Here is a 15,237-nt window from a genome sequence, read left to right as displayed (position 1 = left end):
TGTTCTCTTCCTGTAACTTCCTGGTCTGGAGAATAAATGCGGGAAGAGAACACCAATTTGGGGTTAATTTCCCAAATGGAAGGAATGCCTTGCTCTTGAGGGTTCTGGGAGATTAACTCCTTTTTGAGCCTTCTTACTGCTCAGAAGAGATGGGCTTTGAGTAATCTTTGGCAGCTCTGTCACCCAGGGGAAAAGGGGTGACAAATCCATGGGAGGCAAAGCAACAATTTCTAATATAGTAGACAGGGCCCAAACAGCCAAACAAATGGATGCAGGAAACCTGGCAGAAACAGAAACCATGCCAGAGAAGAGAACATACAAAAGTTATCATTAATATCGTCTCTGAGGTCAGACAGGATGAGGCACACATAGGAACAGGATGCTATAAAAAAGAGAACATTCATAAGCCAAAAACAAGCTCTTGGACATTGAAAACATGATAGCAGAAATGAAGCACTCCACTGAACAGAAGATAAGGCTGAGGAAACACCTAGAAAGTAGAAGAAAAGAGAATAGGAGAGGGAAAGATGCATAAACTAGTGGCCCAGTTTAGGAATTTCAACTCCAAATGATAGGACTTTTGGGAAGAATAGAGAAAAAAGAGGTAAGGAAATCACCAAGGCGGTATTTGAAGACAAATTCTCAGGTTTCCAGGTTGAGAGGTCCTGAGAGATTTGCAGCCTTGTTGATAGAAGCAGACACATGCCTGGGTCCATCTCTATGCAATTGTGGAATAGTGGGGACAGAGAGATGATGCTATAAGCTTCTGGATATGAAAAAACAAGTCACCTACAAAGGATCAAGGATCAGAACAACTCTGGTTCTAGCAGCCTCGGAAGCCACAACATAATGGTCCAGAACTTTGGGCGAGAAGGTTTTCCTTCCTAGAATTCCATACACCACCAAATAATAGTGTCTAATGTGAGGGCAGGAGAAAGACAACTTTAGAACATCCAAGGCCACAAAGCATCTACCCCCAACCACCTCCTGTACCCTTTCTGAGAAAGCTACTTGAGGATGTCTTCCACTGCAACCAGAGAGTAAACCAAGGAAGAGCAACACACAGGAGACAGGAAACAGGAGATCCAACATAGAATCAAAGGGAATCTCCAGGGTGATGGTGAGCAGGTAGCCCAGGGCAATCAGGAGCAGGATAGGCAGGTTGAGGGCATCGTAGTCTCACGCCCTGCCATTGTACCATCATGTTAACTGGACGCTGCTACTGAAGGATATGCTCCAGCACAATGAGAAACTCCAGCAAGAAAGAGGAGGCCACTTGATCCCCCAAATCAGGGCTCCAACCCCAAGGAAAGGCAAAGGGATTTCAAAGGATGTCAGCAAAGGGAGCCCCCAATGATGGTGGTACAGGGGTCTAGAAGACAACCAGTCCAGATGAAAAGAGAATAGAGGCCTCCAGCAGGGATGTCACCAATGAAAAAAATAACAGAACTTATCAATTAACAACAAGTGCAAGGAACACCAAGGAAAGGGAAAAATCATGAGCTCCAGGAAAAAACAAAAAGAAAGGAAACAAAATCTGATCACAGACTAATAAAACACTGAATTTGCCAAATTACAGTATACTCTATTGAGAGAGGGAAGCGGATGGCATGGCCTTGTATGAGCCAAATCCACTTCTCTCCAGGTGGGAAGGCCATGGATGGAGTCACCAGTGGAGGACTCACAGATAATGTGAATGCCAGAAAAAGTCAACCATGATTTCCTGACGTGTGGAGGGGTGGAGGTGTGGGGCAAGGAACCTCTGTTTTGTTGTTGTATGTTTTAATAATTGTTTTCAGTTTTTTAAAAAAGTTTGAAATACGCATAGAGAAAAAGTGTGTGAACAATGTTAATACCATTGAACACGTCTTCAGTATTGGAATGTGTGGACTTCCTCCCTCCCTGCTTGTAAAACTCCCACCCTGTTGTAAGTTTTTTGGTATTATTTGAGCTCCTAAATCGTGGGCATGTGAGGTAGAAAGTAGTTTAAAAATCTAAGCGTACACCTCGGGGCTGGTCAAGGGATTGCTCCTGCTAGGGTCATGCGCCGGCCTCTTGGGACGGTGGTTCTCTCCCTCGAGTCTCCTTATGAATTGCTTCAAGGTCTCTGGAGAGCAAAAGCGAAGTCGGACTCCCTCCCTGAGGCTTCTGCACATCTTCCCTCACGCAGCTCTGTCTGTCCTTTTTGCTCTGCAGGCCAAGCATGTCGGGCCTCCACCTGGTGAAGAGGGGACGGGAACACAAGAAGCTGGACCTGCACAGAGACTTTACTGTGGCTTCCCCAGCTGAGTTTGTCACACGCTTTGGGGGGGATCGGGTCATCGAGAAGGTACAGATGGGTCCTGGCACTCTGAGTGGGGCTGAGTTGGGGGAAAGAGACCCTTCCTCCCAGCTGGAGGTGGGAGAACCAGCTTCAGTCACATCCTCACACTTCAGAGAGGGGGCAAGGGCCACCCTCTTGTGACACTTGCTCAGTGCTGGGCCCTTGACTTCAGGAGCTTTTCACCCTCACAACAGTTCAATGCCGCAGGTGCATCACCCCTGTTTACAGAGGGAGTCTGAGGCCTCTGGGCATGGTCAGGAGGCTCCTGAAAAGAATCCTGGGTGCTTCCATGAAAGGGGCTGCCTTCTAGGTTGTTGGGAGGAAAGCATCAAACCCAACCCTGCCCTCTTGAGGTTTACAGCTTCTTAGAGGAGACAAGACTCTTACAATATAATGACTGTAACAGAAATAGCCAAGGTTTGCCATTTCTGAAGGCTTTTCACATTGTTTTTCATTCCATCTGGTTAAGGCCCTGGGCCCCATGTTTGATTATTCCTGTCGTATTCATGGGGAAGCCAGAATTCAGAGACTTGACGTTGACTGCCTAAGGTCACATAGATAGTAAGTGGTGGGGCTGGGATTTGAACCCAGATCAGTTTGGCAGTAAGGCCTTGTTCTTTTCCATTTTACTTGAGGGTGGTAGTAACAACAACAGCAATGAAACAATAAGGGCAGCGGCGGCAGCTGCCACTCACCGAGGGCCTGTTCTGGGGAGGGCGACCTGTTATTTGCTTGACATCATCACATCTCATCTAACCATCCCACTGCTTTATCAGTAGGTATTATTTTACAGATGAGGAAACTGAGGCCTAGAGAGGGGAGGTTGGGATTTGAACCCCAGCTATGGACTCCAGAGGCCACACCCGCACCCCAGCACATTGTAAGTGCAGTGTTGGGTGGTAGAGACTCACACAGGTTCCCAAACCAGGCTGCCACCTGTCTTCCTGGTTGAAAAAACCGATTTCTCTACCCTGCTATAGATCCTCGGATGTAGAATCTCCTGGGTAGGCATCCAGAAGCTGCATTTTTGCCACACTCACCAGGAGACTGTTTTGCAGCCACCCCACTAGTGGCCAGCATTTAGTTCTCAGGAACCGTGCAGAGAGCCTCAGCTCAGAGCTATTGCACTTTCTGGCTTAGGAGTTGACCTTGGCCTGCCCTCTCTCCTAGACTCCTCGTGGGAAAGCTGCAGCCATGGGGATTAGAATAGCAAGCTGGCTGGCAGCAGCTTTCTCCCCACAGGGCTCCCACAACATTTGTTGTGCTGGAACCATGGAGCCAAGGAAAACCAGGACGTCCTGGAGTTACCTGTAGTCCTTCCCTCTTGACCAAGCCCTGCTTTGGTAATAAGATTGAGAAAGGCAAAACCCAGCCATTTCATCACCTCTTCCCGAGAGGCATTTCTAACAGGGTAGAAAGAACATTTTATGTGAGCCAGGAACGCAGGGGTCAAATCCTGGTGTGATCGCTCATGGGATGTGAGTTCTGAGCTCAGTTTCCTCTTCTGTAAAACAAGTCATCACCTTCCAAATTTCTGATGAGTCTTGCCCTTCAGGGCTGTCATGAAGATTAGATGGCAATCAAGGGGGCTTTCAAATAATGAAATTGCTATGTACGTCAGAGCTTTGAGGCCCCATGCCTATTTTTTTTTTCTTTTAAACAAGATTAGAGCTTGGTTTTATATCTTAGAGACCAAGCTAGGAGGTCAGCCATTCCAAACTCCTCATGTGGAGGTAAAGCTCAGAGAGGGAAGGGATCTGCCTAAGGCTACACAGCAAGTTCATGACACAACTAGGAATTGAAACCAGGACCGCTTCTGTTGCTCTCTGCATTTGGGGACAGCCAGCATTAATGCTATTCCTCTTTACCAAATCTAGAACTTTTAACCTTTAGAATTCAGAGGCAGCTATGTGAGGGTGGGGTGGGCAGTTCAGAGCACAGTCAGACTGTGCAATAGAACAGATCTGGATTTGAGCCCCAGCACTGCCACTTACTAGCTGTGTGACTTGGGAAAGTGCCTTAACTCCTCTAAATTTTAATGTCTTTAACCCCCAAATAGAGATAATAACAAAGCCTCTTCCAAAGGGTTGTTGTGAGGGTGAAATGAAACAATGCAAATCAAATGCATTGTACTGTAGCCTGTACATGCTAAACCCCCCAAAAATGTTAAGGGTGATCCTGGTGGCGCCAAACAAAGGATCGAAATCATTCATTCATTCATTCATTCATTCATTCAATTGTGCATTCCTGCAGCTGGCAGACTTTGAGCACCTGCTCTGTGCCGGGTGGTGTGCTGTAGAGATACGGGGAGGAATGATGCACTGCAGGTAGCATAGGAGGCTCTGCAGCTGTGAGATGGACCGTGGGGTAGTGCCCAGCCTCCAGCTCAGGTGGATGTGCAGCTCCGGCTTCTTCCTTTCCCCACGTAGGTGCTCATTGCCAACAACGGTATTGCTGCTGTGAAGTGCATGCGCTCTATCCGCAGGTGGGCCTATGAGATGTTCCGCAACGAGCGGGCCGTCCGATTTGTAGTCATGGTGACACCCGAGGACCTCAAGGCCAATGCAGGTAACCACTTGGGCCTTGACCACCTCCCTTCCACCACCCCCCATTTTTACCTGCCTTCACCTCCTGCATCCCACCCAGACATGTTCCTTCTGTATCCCAAACAGAGACCTATAGCAACTGTCATGAACCTGTGTTTATTTGCTCTTTCTTCTTTAATTAAAATGTCTGCTGATAATAAGAGTGACACACGTGCCTTATACAGAAGCAAATGGTTAACATGCAGAGTGGAAAACCCCCTTGAGAAATGTCCATGTTCCAGCAGATTAGTGTCTCTCTCCAGATGTTTTTTCCTGCAGATGTATGTACTGCATTTCATCACTCATTTTTTCTTTTTGTTTACCCATACGAGTATCTATGTCTATTAAAATGGATCATTCTATAAGTAACTGTTGGATGATATACTTTTTTTTCCCTGAACAATCTTATTCCTTTGCAGACCCTTCTCCACGCAGCAGCCAAAGTGATCTTTTAAAAACATAACTTGGGTGTCGTCACATTCCTCCTTAAACACTTCAAGGCCGCAGTGCTATTCTCAATGTCAGTACCCTCAGCCCCATCCCCTGAGCCCTCCTGGAGCACAGACCCTGGGCTCCGCCCTGCACAGACATGGCCTTGTTTGTTACTCACAGTCCCATGTACAAGTGAGACAGTGGAGGCTCAGGGACATACCTTTATCACTTCCCGCAGTCTCACACTCAGCATGTGTCACAGGTGGGATTGGAACTCTGGTCTGAGTTCAGAGCATCATCCTGTAAGGTGTTCTATCATGCTTAAGACCGAAATCCCAGATCCTCACCCAGGCCAGTAAGACCCCGCATGATGACCCCTGCTGGCCTCCTGGCTCTATCTGGTTCCTTTCTCCAGAACTGGGTCCCAGTTGCACAGTCTTCTGGTGGTTCCTGGGCCAGCCTTGCCCTTTCCTGTGGCAAAGTCTTGGTATACCTGGACCCTCTGCTGATGGTACAACCCAAAGCCTTTTCACAGCAGACCCCCTCCCCACCCCAGCCTTCAGGTCTCACCACCCTCCTGTGCATCTCTCTCAGAGAACCTTGTTTATTTCCTTCTGGGCACTGACCCCAATCATAGTTATCGTGTGTGTTTTTCTTTATCTTCTCCAACATTGCTTACTTTATCATCTCTGGAACCTCCCTAGTGGCCAATACTTGTGTGTTTAAAAAACACTGAGGCAGGCAGACAGGTAGGGAGGAAGGAATAGTTGCTCTTGGGTGTCTTTTGGCGTCTGCATATAAAGTTCCACATTGTTCATTTTCAGGATCTTAGCAAATTCCAAAGTACAGATGTACCAACTCTTGTCTTTAATTGAGTCTTAACTTTTCACAGTCCAAAATGCTGCTCAGTGACCATCGTCTTACGTTGGCCACATTGATGAGTGGTTTTTTAGAACATATTCCTAGAAGTGGAATTTCTGGTTCAATGAGCATGTGTACTTTAAAATCAAAACATTGTATTGTAGTCAGCCTTAAAAAAGAAAATCCTGTCATAGGCTACAACATGGATGAACCTTGAGGATGTTATGCCAGTCACAGAAAGTGAAATAGGCGAGTCACAAAATAACAAATACTATATGTTTCCATTTATAAGGGGAATAGAGTAATGACATTCATAGAGACAGAGGGTAGAACATTGGTTGCCAGGGACTTGGGGAGAGGGAAAAGGGGAGTTATTAGTAAGTATAGAGTTTTAGATTTGGAAGATGAAGACGATCAGGAGATCTGTTTCACAATGATATGAGTATACTTGACATTACTGAACTGTACTCTCAAAAATGGTTAAGATGGTACATTTCATGTTATATGTTTCTTAGCACAATTTTTTTAAAAAGTATTGGTAAAACAATATTAAGATAAGTTTTAAATAGGAATAAAACACCACCTCTAATCCCTCTGCCCTGACAGATTGCTTCCTTCCAGGCCTTGTCCAGAGGCACACCTATTTTCAAGTAATTAAAGTCATGTTCAGTTTTCTTCAGATTTTCACTCCTTTGTCCATTGTTGCTACAGAGTCATGACGGTTACGCTTTCCGTGGCCGCATGTGGTTCTGTCTGATGGTGCTCTTCACCTGACTTCAGTCTCTCAGTGGTTCTTTCCTCCCCCCCCATTTAACTCCAGAGTACATCAAGATGGCAGATCAGTACGTCCCCGTCCCAGGAGGGCCCAATAACAACAACTATGCCAATGTGGAGCTGATTGTGGACATTGCCAAGAGAACCCCTGTGCAGGTAAGTGGCTCAGGGTGCCCGAGTGCACAATGGTGGGATGATGCCCTGAGTTCTGGAACAACTCGTTTTGCAGTTCAGAAGGGGCAGAGGAGCCAGGTCCCATGAGATTCCAGACTCCAGGGCTGATATAACACAACAGAGAGCTTTCAGTGCAATGGGAGGTAGGTTGTGGAAACAAGACCTTTGTCCACCCCTTTCTGTGTTTGCAGGCGGTGTGGGCTGGCTGGGGCCATGCTTCCGAAAACCCCAAACTTCCGGAGCTGCTGTGCAAGCATGGAATTGCTTTCTTAGGTAGAGTGTGTCTCCTTCAGATATGCGGGAATTGGGGTGTTGGTGGGACACGCACCTGGGTCAGATTCTCCTTGCACTCTTGCCCTATAAAGTGGGGGTCAGTTTGATTTCCCATTACACATTCACTGTGAGGAACAGGTGAGTTCAGGGGTGGGAGGGCACATGGGTAAGTCAGCCAGGCCACAGAAATAGGAGCCATTACCATGGTTATCCCAGCAAGACAATGCTGGGGCAAGCAGAACCCTCTGCTAATGTTTCTGTGGGTCCTGAGATATCAGCCATGTTCGGATTTCTGACTAAGTTTGGGGGTCATGTTTCTGAGAGTGCCACACCTTTGTTTGAGCTGTTCTCAGGCCTGTAAAATGCCCCTAACCCCTTGGGATCATAGCCTCTGGGTCTGTTATTTATTAGGTAAAATGATACTTATTGTCTTATGGCATCTGTTGGTTTCAAGATTTTCATCTGTACAGGTTGAGCATCTCTAACCCGAAAATCTGAAATCCAAAACGTCCCAAAATTCGAAACTTTTTGAGCACTGACATGATACTCAAAGGGAATGCTCATTGGACCATTTCGGATTTTGGATTTTCTGATTAATGATGCTCAACTCGTACATATTCTGCAAATATTACAAAATCCAAAAAAACCTGAAATCCTAAACACTCTGGTCCCAAACGTTTTGGATAAGGGATACTCAACCTGTATTTGTATGTGTTAACTTGGTATGTCTAATTATGCTGATCCGTGTGCCCTTTGATGTTTTCTCTGTGCATGGACTCTGAATACATATGGGCACATGTCCTGATTGATTGTCACATGGGAATCTCATTATCACTCTTAACTCCTCTGGTGGTCGATGGTCCAGCCCAGGAGCCAGCAGACTACAGACCACAGGCCAAATCTGTCTCCCCCACCTGTTTTTTTAAAATTTTTTTATTGAAACATAGTTGATTATACAAATCTGTAGGATACAGAGTTAAATATCAATACCTGTGTACAATATGTGATGCTCAAATCAGGATAATTAGTATATGCAACAATATACAATATAATCGTTTTTTGTGACCCTTTACAATTCCTCCCTTACTCCCTCCCCCTCCCCTGTTCCCACCTCTGGTAACCTCAGTTCCGTTCTCTCCTTTTGAAAGTTCAGCTATTATCGTGATTGTTGTATTTTTCTTTCTTTCTTTCTTTGTTTATTTTTTTAGTTCTCATTTATGAGTGAGGACACAGTATTTCTCCTTCTGTGCCTGGCTTATTTCACTTAACATAATTTTCTCCAAGTTCATACATGTTGCTGCAGATTGCAGAATTCATTCTTTTTATGGCCGAATAGTATTCCATTGTGTAAATATACCATATTTTCCTTATCCAGTCACCCAACGATGGACATTTAGTTTGGTTCCAAACTAAACGGCTGTTGTGAATAGAGCTGTGATAAACATGGGAGTGCAGGTCTCCCTTTGACATGATGGTTTCCATTCATCTGGGTATATACCCAGCAGTGGAACTGCTGGATCATGTGGCAGTTCTGTCTGTAGTTGTCTGAGGAAACTCCATACCATTTTCCATAGTGGCTGCACCAATTAACAGTCCCACCAACAGTGTAGGAAGGTTCCCCTTTCTCTGCATCTTCACCAGCATTTGCTATTCTCTTTTTGATACTAGCCAGTCTAACTGGGGTGAGATGATATCTCAATGTGGTTTTGATTTGCATTTCCCTGATGCAGAGTGATGTTGAGCACTTTTTCATGTGTCTGTTGGCCACTTGTATGTCTTTCTTTGAGAAATGCCTATTCAGCTTCATTTTTTAATCTGGTTATTTGCTTTTTTGCTGTCAAGTTGTTTGAGTTCCTTATATATTCTGGGTATTAATCCTTTGTTGGATGCATAGCTTGCAAATGTTTTCTACCACTCTATAAGTTGTCTTTTTGCTCTGTTAATTGTTTCTTTTGCTGTGCAGAAGCTTTTTAGTTTGAGATAATCCCATTTGTTTATTTTTCCTTTGTTGCTTGTGCTTTTGGGCAAATAAAAATAAAAATTAAAAAAATAAAGTCTTTGCCCCGTCCTACTTCCTGAAGTTTTTTCCCTGTGTTTTCTTTTAGTAGTTTTATAGTTTCAGGTCTTATATTTAAATCTCTAATCCATTTTGAGTTGATTTTGGTATATGGTGAGAGGTACTGGTCTAGTTTCATTTTTCTGCATATGGATGTTCAGTTTTCCCAGCACCACTTATTGAAAAGGCAGTCCTTTCCCCAATGTATGTTCTTGGTGCCTTTCTTAAAGATCAGTTGGCTGTAAGTGTGTGGGTTGATTTCTGGGTTCTCTATTCTGTTCCATTGGTCCTAGAGTCTGTTTTTATACCAGTACCATGCTGTTTTGGTTACTTAGCTTTATTGTAAAATTTGAAATCAGGTAGTGTTATGCCTCAGCTTTATTTTTTTTTTGGCTCAGGATTGCTTTGGCTATTCAGGGTCTTTTGTTGTTCCATATGAATGTTGGGATTGTTTTTTCTATTTCTGTGAAGAATGTCACTGGTATTTTGATGGGGATTGTACTGAATCTGTAGATTGCTTTGTATAGTATGCACATTTTCACATCTTAATTCTTCTAATCCAGGAGCATAGAATGTCTTCCCATATTTTTCTGTGTTTAATTTCTTTAAGCAGTGGTTTGTATTTCTTGTTGTAGAGATCTTTCACCTCCTTGCTTATATTGATTGCTAGGTATTTTATTTATTTATTTATTTTTGGTGACTATTGTAAATGAGCTAGCTTTCTTGATTTCTTTTTCTGCTGGTTTGTTGTTGGAATATAAAAATGCTACTGATTTTTGTGTGTTGGTTTTGTATCCTGCAACTTTTACTGAAATCATTTCTCAACTCCAAGAGGTTTTTTTTTTTGTAGAGTCTTTGGGCTTTTCTACATATAGGATCATGTCATCTGGAAACAGGGACAGTTTGACTTCAACTTTTCCAATCTGGATGCCCTTTATTTCTCTTGTCTGATTGCTCTAGCTAGTACTTTTAATACTATGTTAAATGGGAGTGATGAGAGTGGGTATCTTTGTCTTGTTCCTGTTCTTATTGGCAGTGGATTTGTCATACATGGCTTTTATTGTGTTGAGGTACTTTCCTTCTATACCTAATTTGCTGAGAGTCTTTATCATGAAGGGATCAAATGCCTTTTCTGCATCTATTGATATAATCATATGGTTTTTGTCCTTGCTTTTGTTGATGTGGTGTATCACAATTATTGACTTGCATATGTTGAACTATCCTTGCATCCCTGGGATGAATTCCACTTCGTCATGGTGTACAATTTTTTGATGTGTTGTTGTATTCTATTTGCTAATACTTTACTGAGGATTTTTGCATCTATCTTCATCAAAGATATTGGCCTGTAGTTTTCTTTTCTTGTTCTGTCTTTGTCTGGTTTTGGTATCAGGGTGATACTGGCCTCATAGAATGTGTTTGGGAGAATGGCCTCTGTTTCAGTTTTTGGTAATAGTTTGAAAATAATTGGTATTTATTCTTCTTTAAAGGTTTGGTAGAATTCAGCAGTAAAGCCATCCAGTCCTGAGTTTTTCTTTGTTGGGAGATGGCTGATTACTGCTTCAGTCTTGTTGTTAGTTATTGGTCTGTTCATGTTTTCTATTTATTCTTGGTTCAGTCTTGGTAGTTTGTATGTGTCAGAAATTTATCTATTTCCTCCAGATTTTCAAATTTGTTGGTTTATAGTTGTTTAGAGTAGTCTTTAATGATTCTTTGTATTTCTGTGGTATTGGTTGTAATGTCTTCCATTTCATTTCTTATTCTTTTTATTTGGGTCTCTCTTTTTTTTTAGTTAGCCTACATAATGATTTGTCTATTTTATATTCTGAAAAAAACAACTTTTTGTTTCATTGATCTTTTGTATCATTTTTTGGGTCTCCATTTCATTTAGTTCTGTTCTGATCTTAATTATTTCTTTCCATCTACTAATTTTGGGATTGGATTGTTCTTGTTTTTCTCATTCTTTGAGGTGTAGCATTAGGATGTTTATTTGAAAACTTCCTGTTCTTTTGATGTAAGCATTTATTGTAATAAACTGCCCTCTTAGTCCTGCTTTCAGAGTGTGCCACAGGTTTTGGTATGATGTGTCTTTATTTTCACTAGTTTCAAGAAATTTTTTGATTTCCTGTTTAATTTCTTATTGGACTCATAGGTAGTTCAGGAGATGTCATTTAATTTCCATGTGTTTGTATAGTTTCCAGAGTTTTGATTGTTATCGATTTCTAGTTTTAATCCACCGTGGTCTAAGAAGATACTTGAAATGATTTCAGTTTTTAAAATTTTGTTAAGATTTAATTTGTGACTTAATATGTGGTCTGTCTTGGAGAGTGTTCCATGTACTGATGAGAAGAATGTATATTCTGTGGTTGTTGGATAAAATGTTCTGTAGATATCTGCCAAGTCCAGTTGGTCTAAGGAGTGGCTTAAATCCTGAGTTTCTCCATTGATTTGTTGCCTAGATGTTCTGTCCCATTTTGAGAGGGGGTGTTCAGATCCCCAACTATTATTGTATTTGGGTCTATCTCTTTCTTTAGGTCTAATAGTGTTTGCTTTATATGTCTGGGTGCTCTGGTGTTGGGTGCATATATATTTATGATTGCTATGTCCTCTTGCTGGATAGATTCATTTATCATTATGTAGCAGCCTTCTTTGTCTCTTTTTATGGTTTTTGGTTTAAGGTCTATTTTATCTGATGTGAGAATGGTTACTCCTGCTCATTTTTGATTTCTATTTGTGTGGTATATCCTTTTCCATCCCTTCACTATTAGTTGGTGTGTGTCTTTACAAGTGAGGTGAGTCACTTGTAGGCCATATATAGTTGGGTCTAGCTTTTTAATCCAATCAGCCACTCTGTGTATTTTGGGTGGAGAATTTAATCCATTTACGTTTAGGGTTGTTACTAAAAGATATTGTCTTACTCCTGGCATTTTATCGATTTTCTTTTGGATGTTTTAAATATCTTCTATTCCTTTCATTCCCTTTTATTGTTTATCTTCTGTGTTTGCTGGGCTTTAAAAAAAATTTTATTACTCATTTTTAGCATATTCATTATTACAAATCATGATTTTTCTTTATACCCTTTACCCAACCTGTCACTCCCCAAATTTGTTGGTTTTTTGAGGTGGTAAGATACAGTTTCTTTCTCTTTCTTGTTTGCATTTTTATTCTACCAGTGGGTTTTGTTCTTGTGTATTCATGGTAGTGATTTTTTTTTTTATTCCAGATGCAGGACTTCCTTGAGGATTTCTTGTAGGGCTGGTCATGTGGTAGTGAACTCTTGTAGTTTTTGTTTGTCTGGTAAATACACTTATTCTCCCTCACTTCCGAAGTATAGGCTTGTTGGGTATAGTATTCTTTTTTTCTTTAGTACTATGAATATATCATTCCATTCTATTCTGGCGTGTAGAGATTCTGTTGAAAACTCTGCTGTTAGTCTGGTGAGAACTCCTTTACAGGTGAGTTGACACTTTTCCCTTGCTGTTTTTAGGATTCTCTCTTTGTCTTTGAGTTTTGAGAGTTTGATTATAATGTGTGTCAGAGAGGACCTTTACGGATTGAATCTGTTTTGAGATCTTTGAACCTCCTGAATCTGAAGGTCCATGCCTCTCCCTATACCTGGGAAGTTTTCCACTATTATTACATTAAATATGTTTTTAATGCCTTTTTCTTTCTCTTCTCCTTCCAGAACAAACATGATTTGGACGTTTGTGCACTTAAGATTGTCTGCTATCTCTCTTAAATTTTCTTCATTTTAAAAAATTCTTTTTTCTTTCTTTTTTTTTTTTTTTTGTCTGCCTGAGTTATTTCAAAAGGTCTCTCTTCAAGATCAGAAATTCTTTTTTCTGCTTGTTCTAGTCTGCTGCTTAAGCTCTTGGTTGTGTTTTTTAATTTCATTGAATGAATCCTTTACCTCCTGGTACATTCACCTCTGATACATTCTTTTTTAAAGTGTTAATCTCTTTGTTAATTTCCTCCTTCATAGCCTGAATAGTTTTGCTCAGTACATTGTGTGTCCAACTGAGCCTCCTTATATCTCATTGAGTTTCCTTAAGATTGTTACTCAGAATTCCTTTTCAGTCATTTCAAGGATTTCCTGCTCTATGGGGTCTGGTACTTGAGAGTTATTGTATTCCTTTGGTGGACTTATATTTCCTTGTTTTTTCATATTGCTAGTATCTCTACGTTGATGTCTGATCACCTGCTAGAGCAGTTGTTTCTTCTTTTACTGTAGAGTGGGCTTTGAGGAGAGAATCTTTCTCCTCTAGATGAGTTTTATATTGACCATAGAGTGGGGTATTTTACTATTGGTTCTGGGTGGACACAACAGTGTAGTCTCTTGAGTGGGGTACTTTGGCCATATTCAATGTTGGAGTTGTATGTGAGTGCCTTTGTGGCCTAGGCACTAGGGCACTTAGTGATTCCTTGCCAAGGTTATTGACACTCTTTCCCCATGCTCTGCATTGACTCTTCTTTGTCAGTGCAGTTGACTGGTCTGTGGGCCTCCTGTGTGGTAGTTGTATTAGTCTGTTTATGTTGCTTATAACAACATACTTGCAACTGGGTAATTTATAAAGAAAATGAAATTTATTGCTTGCAGGTTTTGAGGCTGGGAAGTCCAAAGTCCATCTGGTGGTGGCGGAAGTGACCCAGGGGTCTCACATTGCAAGATGGTGGAAGCAGAGAGAGCAAGAGAGACCTACTCTCTTCTTTTAAAGCCCTCAGAGGGCCGAGCCCGTGGTGCACTCGGGAGAGTGTGGCGCTGGGAGTGCAGCGACGCTCCCGCCGCGGGTTTGGATCCTATATAGGAATGGCTGGTACACTCACTGGCTGAGTGCCGGTCACGAAAAGACAAAAAAAAAAAGCCCTCAGAACCATGACCTGACCACCATTTTTAATCCATTCACTACTGCAGGGTCCTACAACCCAATCACCTCTTCAAAGCTCCAACTTTCAATTACCATAATAGGATCTCCCACCCTCTTAACAGTCATAGTGGGGGCTAATTTTCTAATACATAAAACTTGAGGGACACAATTCAAGCTTTAGGGAGTCTTGGGGGGACACAATTCAAGCTTTAGGGAGTCTTGGGTGGACACAATTCAATCCACTATAGTAGTGGTGACTACTGCTATGGTGGCAAGCCATCCTTGCAGCAGACGTGGCTATGGCAGTGGCTGTGGTATACCACCCATGTGGCAGGAGTGGTGGGGGTTGCCTGCAGCTGCTGAGGTCCCTGGGTACTCTTCCTGCCTTCTGCCAGGCTGGTGGAGGGCTGCCCATGGTGGCTGAGGTCCCCAGGAGCGCTTACTGCCTGCTGCCGGTCTGCGGAGGGCTGACTGTAGAGGGTGGCTGAGGTCGCCAGGCGCACTTTCTGCCTGTTGCTGGAGGACTGCCCGTGGTGGCTGAGGTCCCTGGGCATGCTTCCTGCCTGTCACTGGTCCGGTGGAGGACAGCCCACCCCACCTGCTTTTGTGAATAAAGTTTTGTTGAAACATGGCCATCCTCATTCGTTTCTATATTGCCTGTGGCTGCTTTCTCTCTACACAAACAAAGTTGAGTAATTGTGACAGAGACCTACAGGCCCACAAAACTGAAAATATTTCCTGTATGGCTCTTCATAGAAAACATTTGCTAACCCATGGTCTAGCTCTTTGAGGTGCTAGCTTGCCCTTTTGGTCTAGCTCCTTGCTTTCCCTCCAAAGTGAATTTTGTGCATGCCACAATAGCTTAGGTTGTAACTAAGACCAGGTTTACAACCCACA

The 15,237-nt window shown here is 42.7% G+C and overlaps 1 protein-coding gene across 2 annotated transcripts in view; it reads left to right on the top strand.

The window, feature by feature from the left end:
• ACACB (acetyl-CoA carboxylase beta) overlaps positions 1-15,237 on the top strand; it is a 117,506-nt gene that overhangs the window by 34,530 nt on the left and 67,739 nt on the right. For both annotated transcript variants that reach the window (XM_063088084.1, XM_063088083.1), the window contains exons 3-6: positions 2,197-2,329; positions 4,753-4,891; positions 7,022-7,131; positions 7,341-7,422. In XM_063088084.1, the coding sequence (XP_062944154.1) occupies positions 2,197-2,329; positions 4,753-4,891; positions 7,022-7,131; positions 7,341-7,422 (464 nt within the window). The remainder of the gene's footprint in view (positions 1-2,196; positions 2,330-4,752; positions 4,892-7,021; positions 7,132-7,340; positions 7,423-15,237) is intronic.

Source organism: Cynocephalus volans, chromosome 2, assembly GCF_027409185.1.
Source record: "Cynocephalus volans isolate mCynVol1 chromosome 2, mCynVol1.pri, whole genome shotgun sequence".
Lineage (NCBI taxonomy): Eukaryota > Metazoa > Chordata > Mammalia > Dermoptera > Cynocephalidae > Cynocephalus > Cynocephalus volans.
Note: the sequence above shows the minus strand (reverse complement) of the source record. Positions and strands in the feature narration are given on the sequence as shown.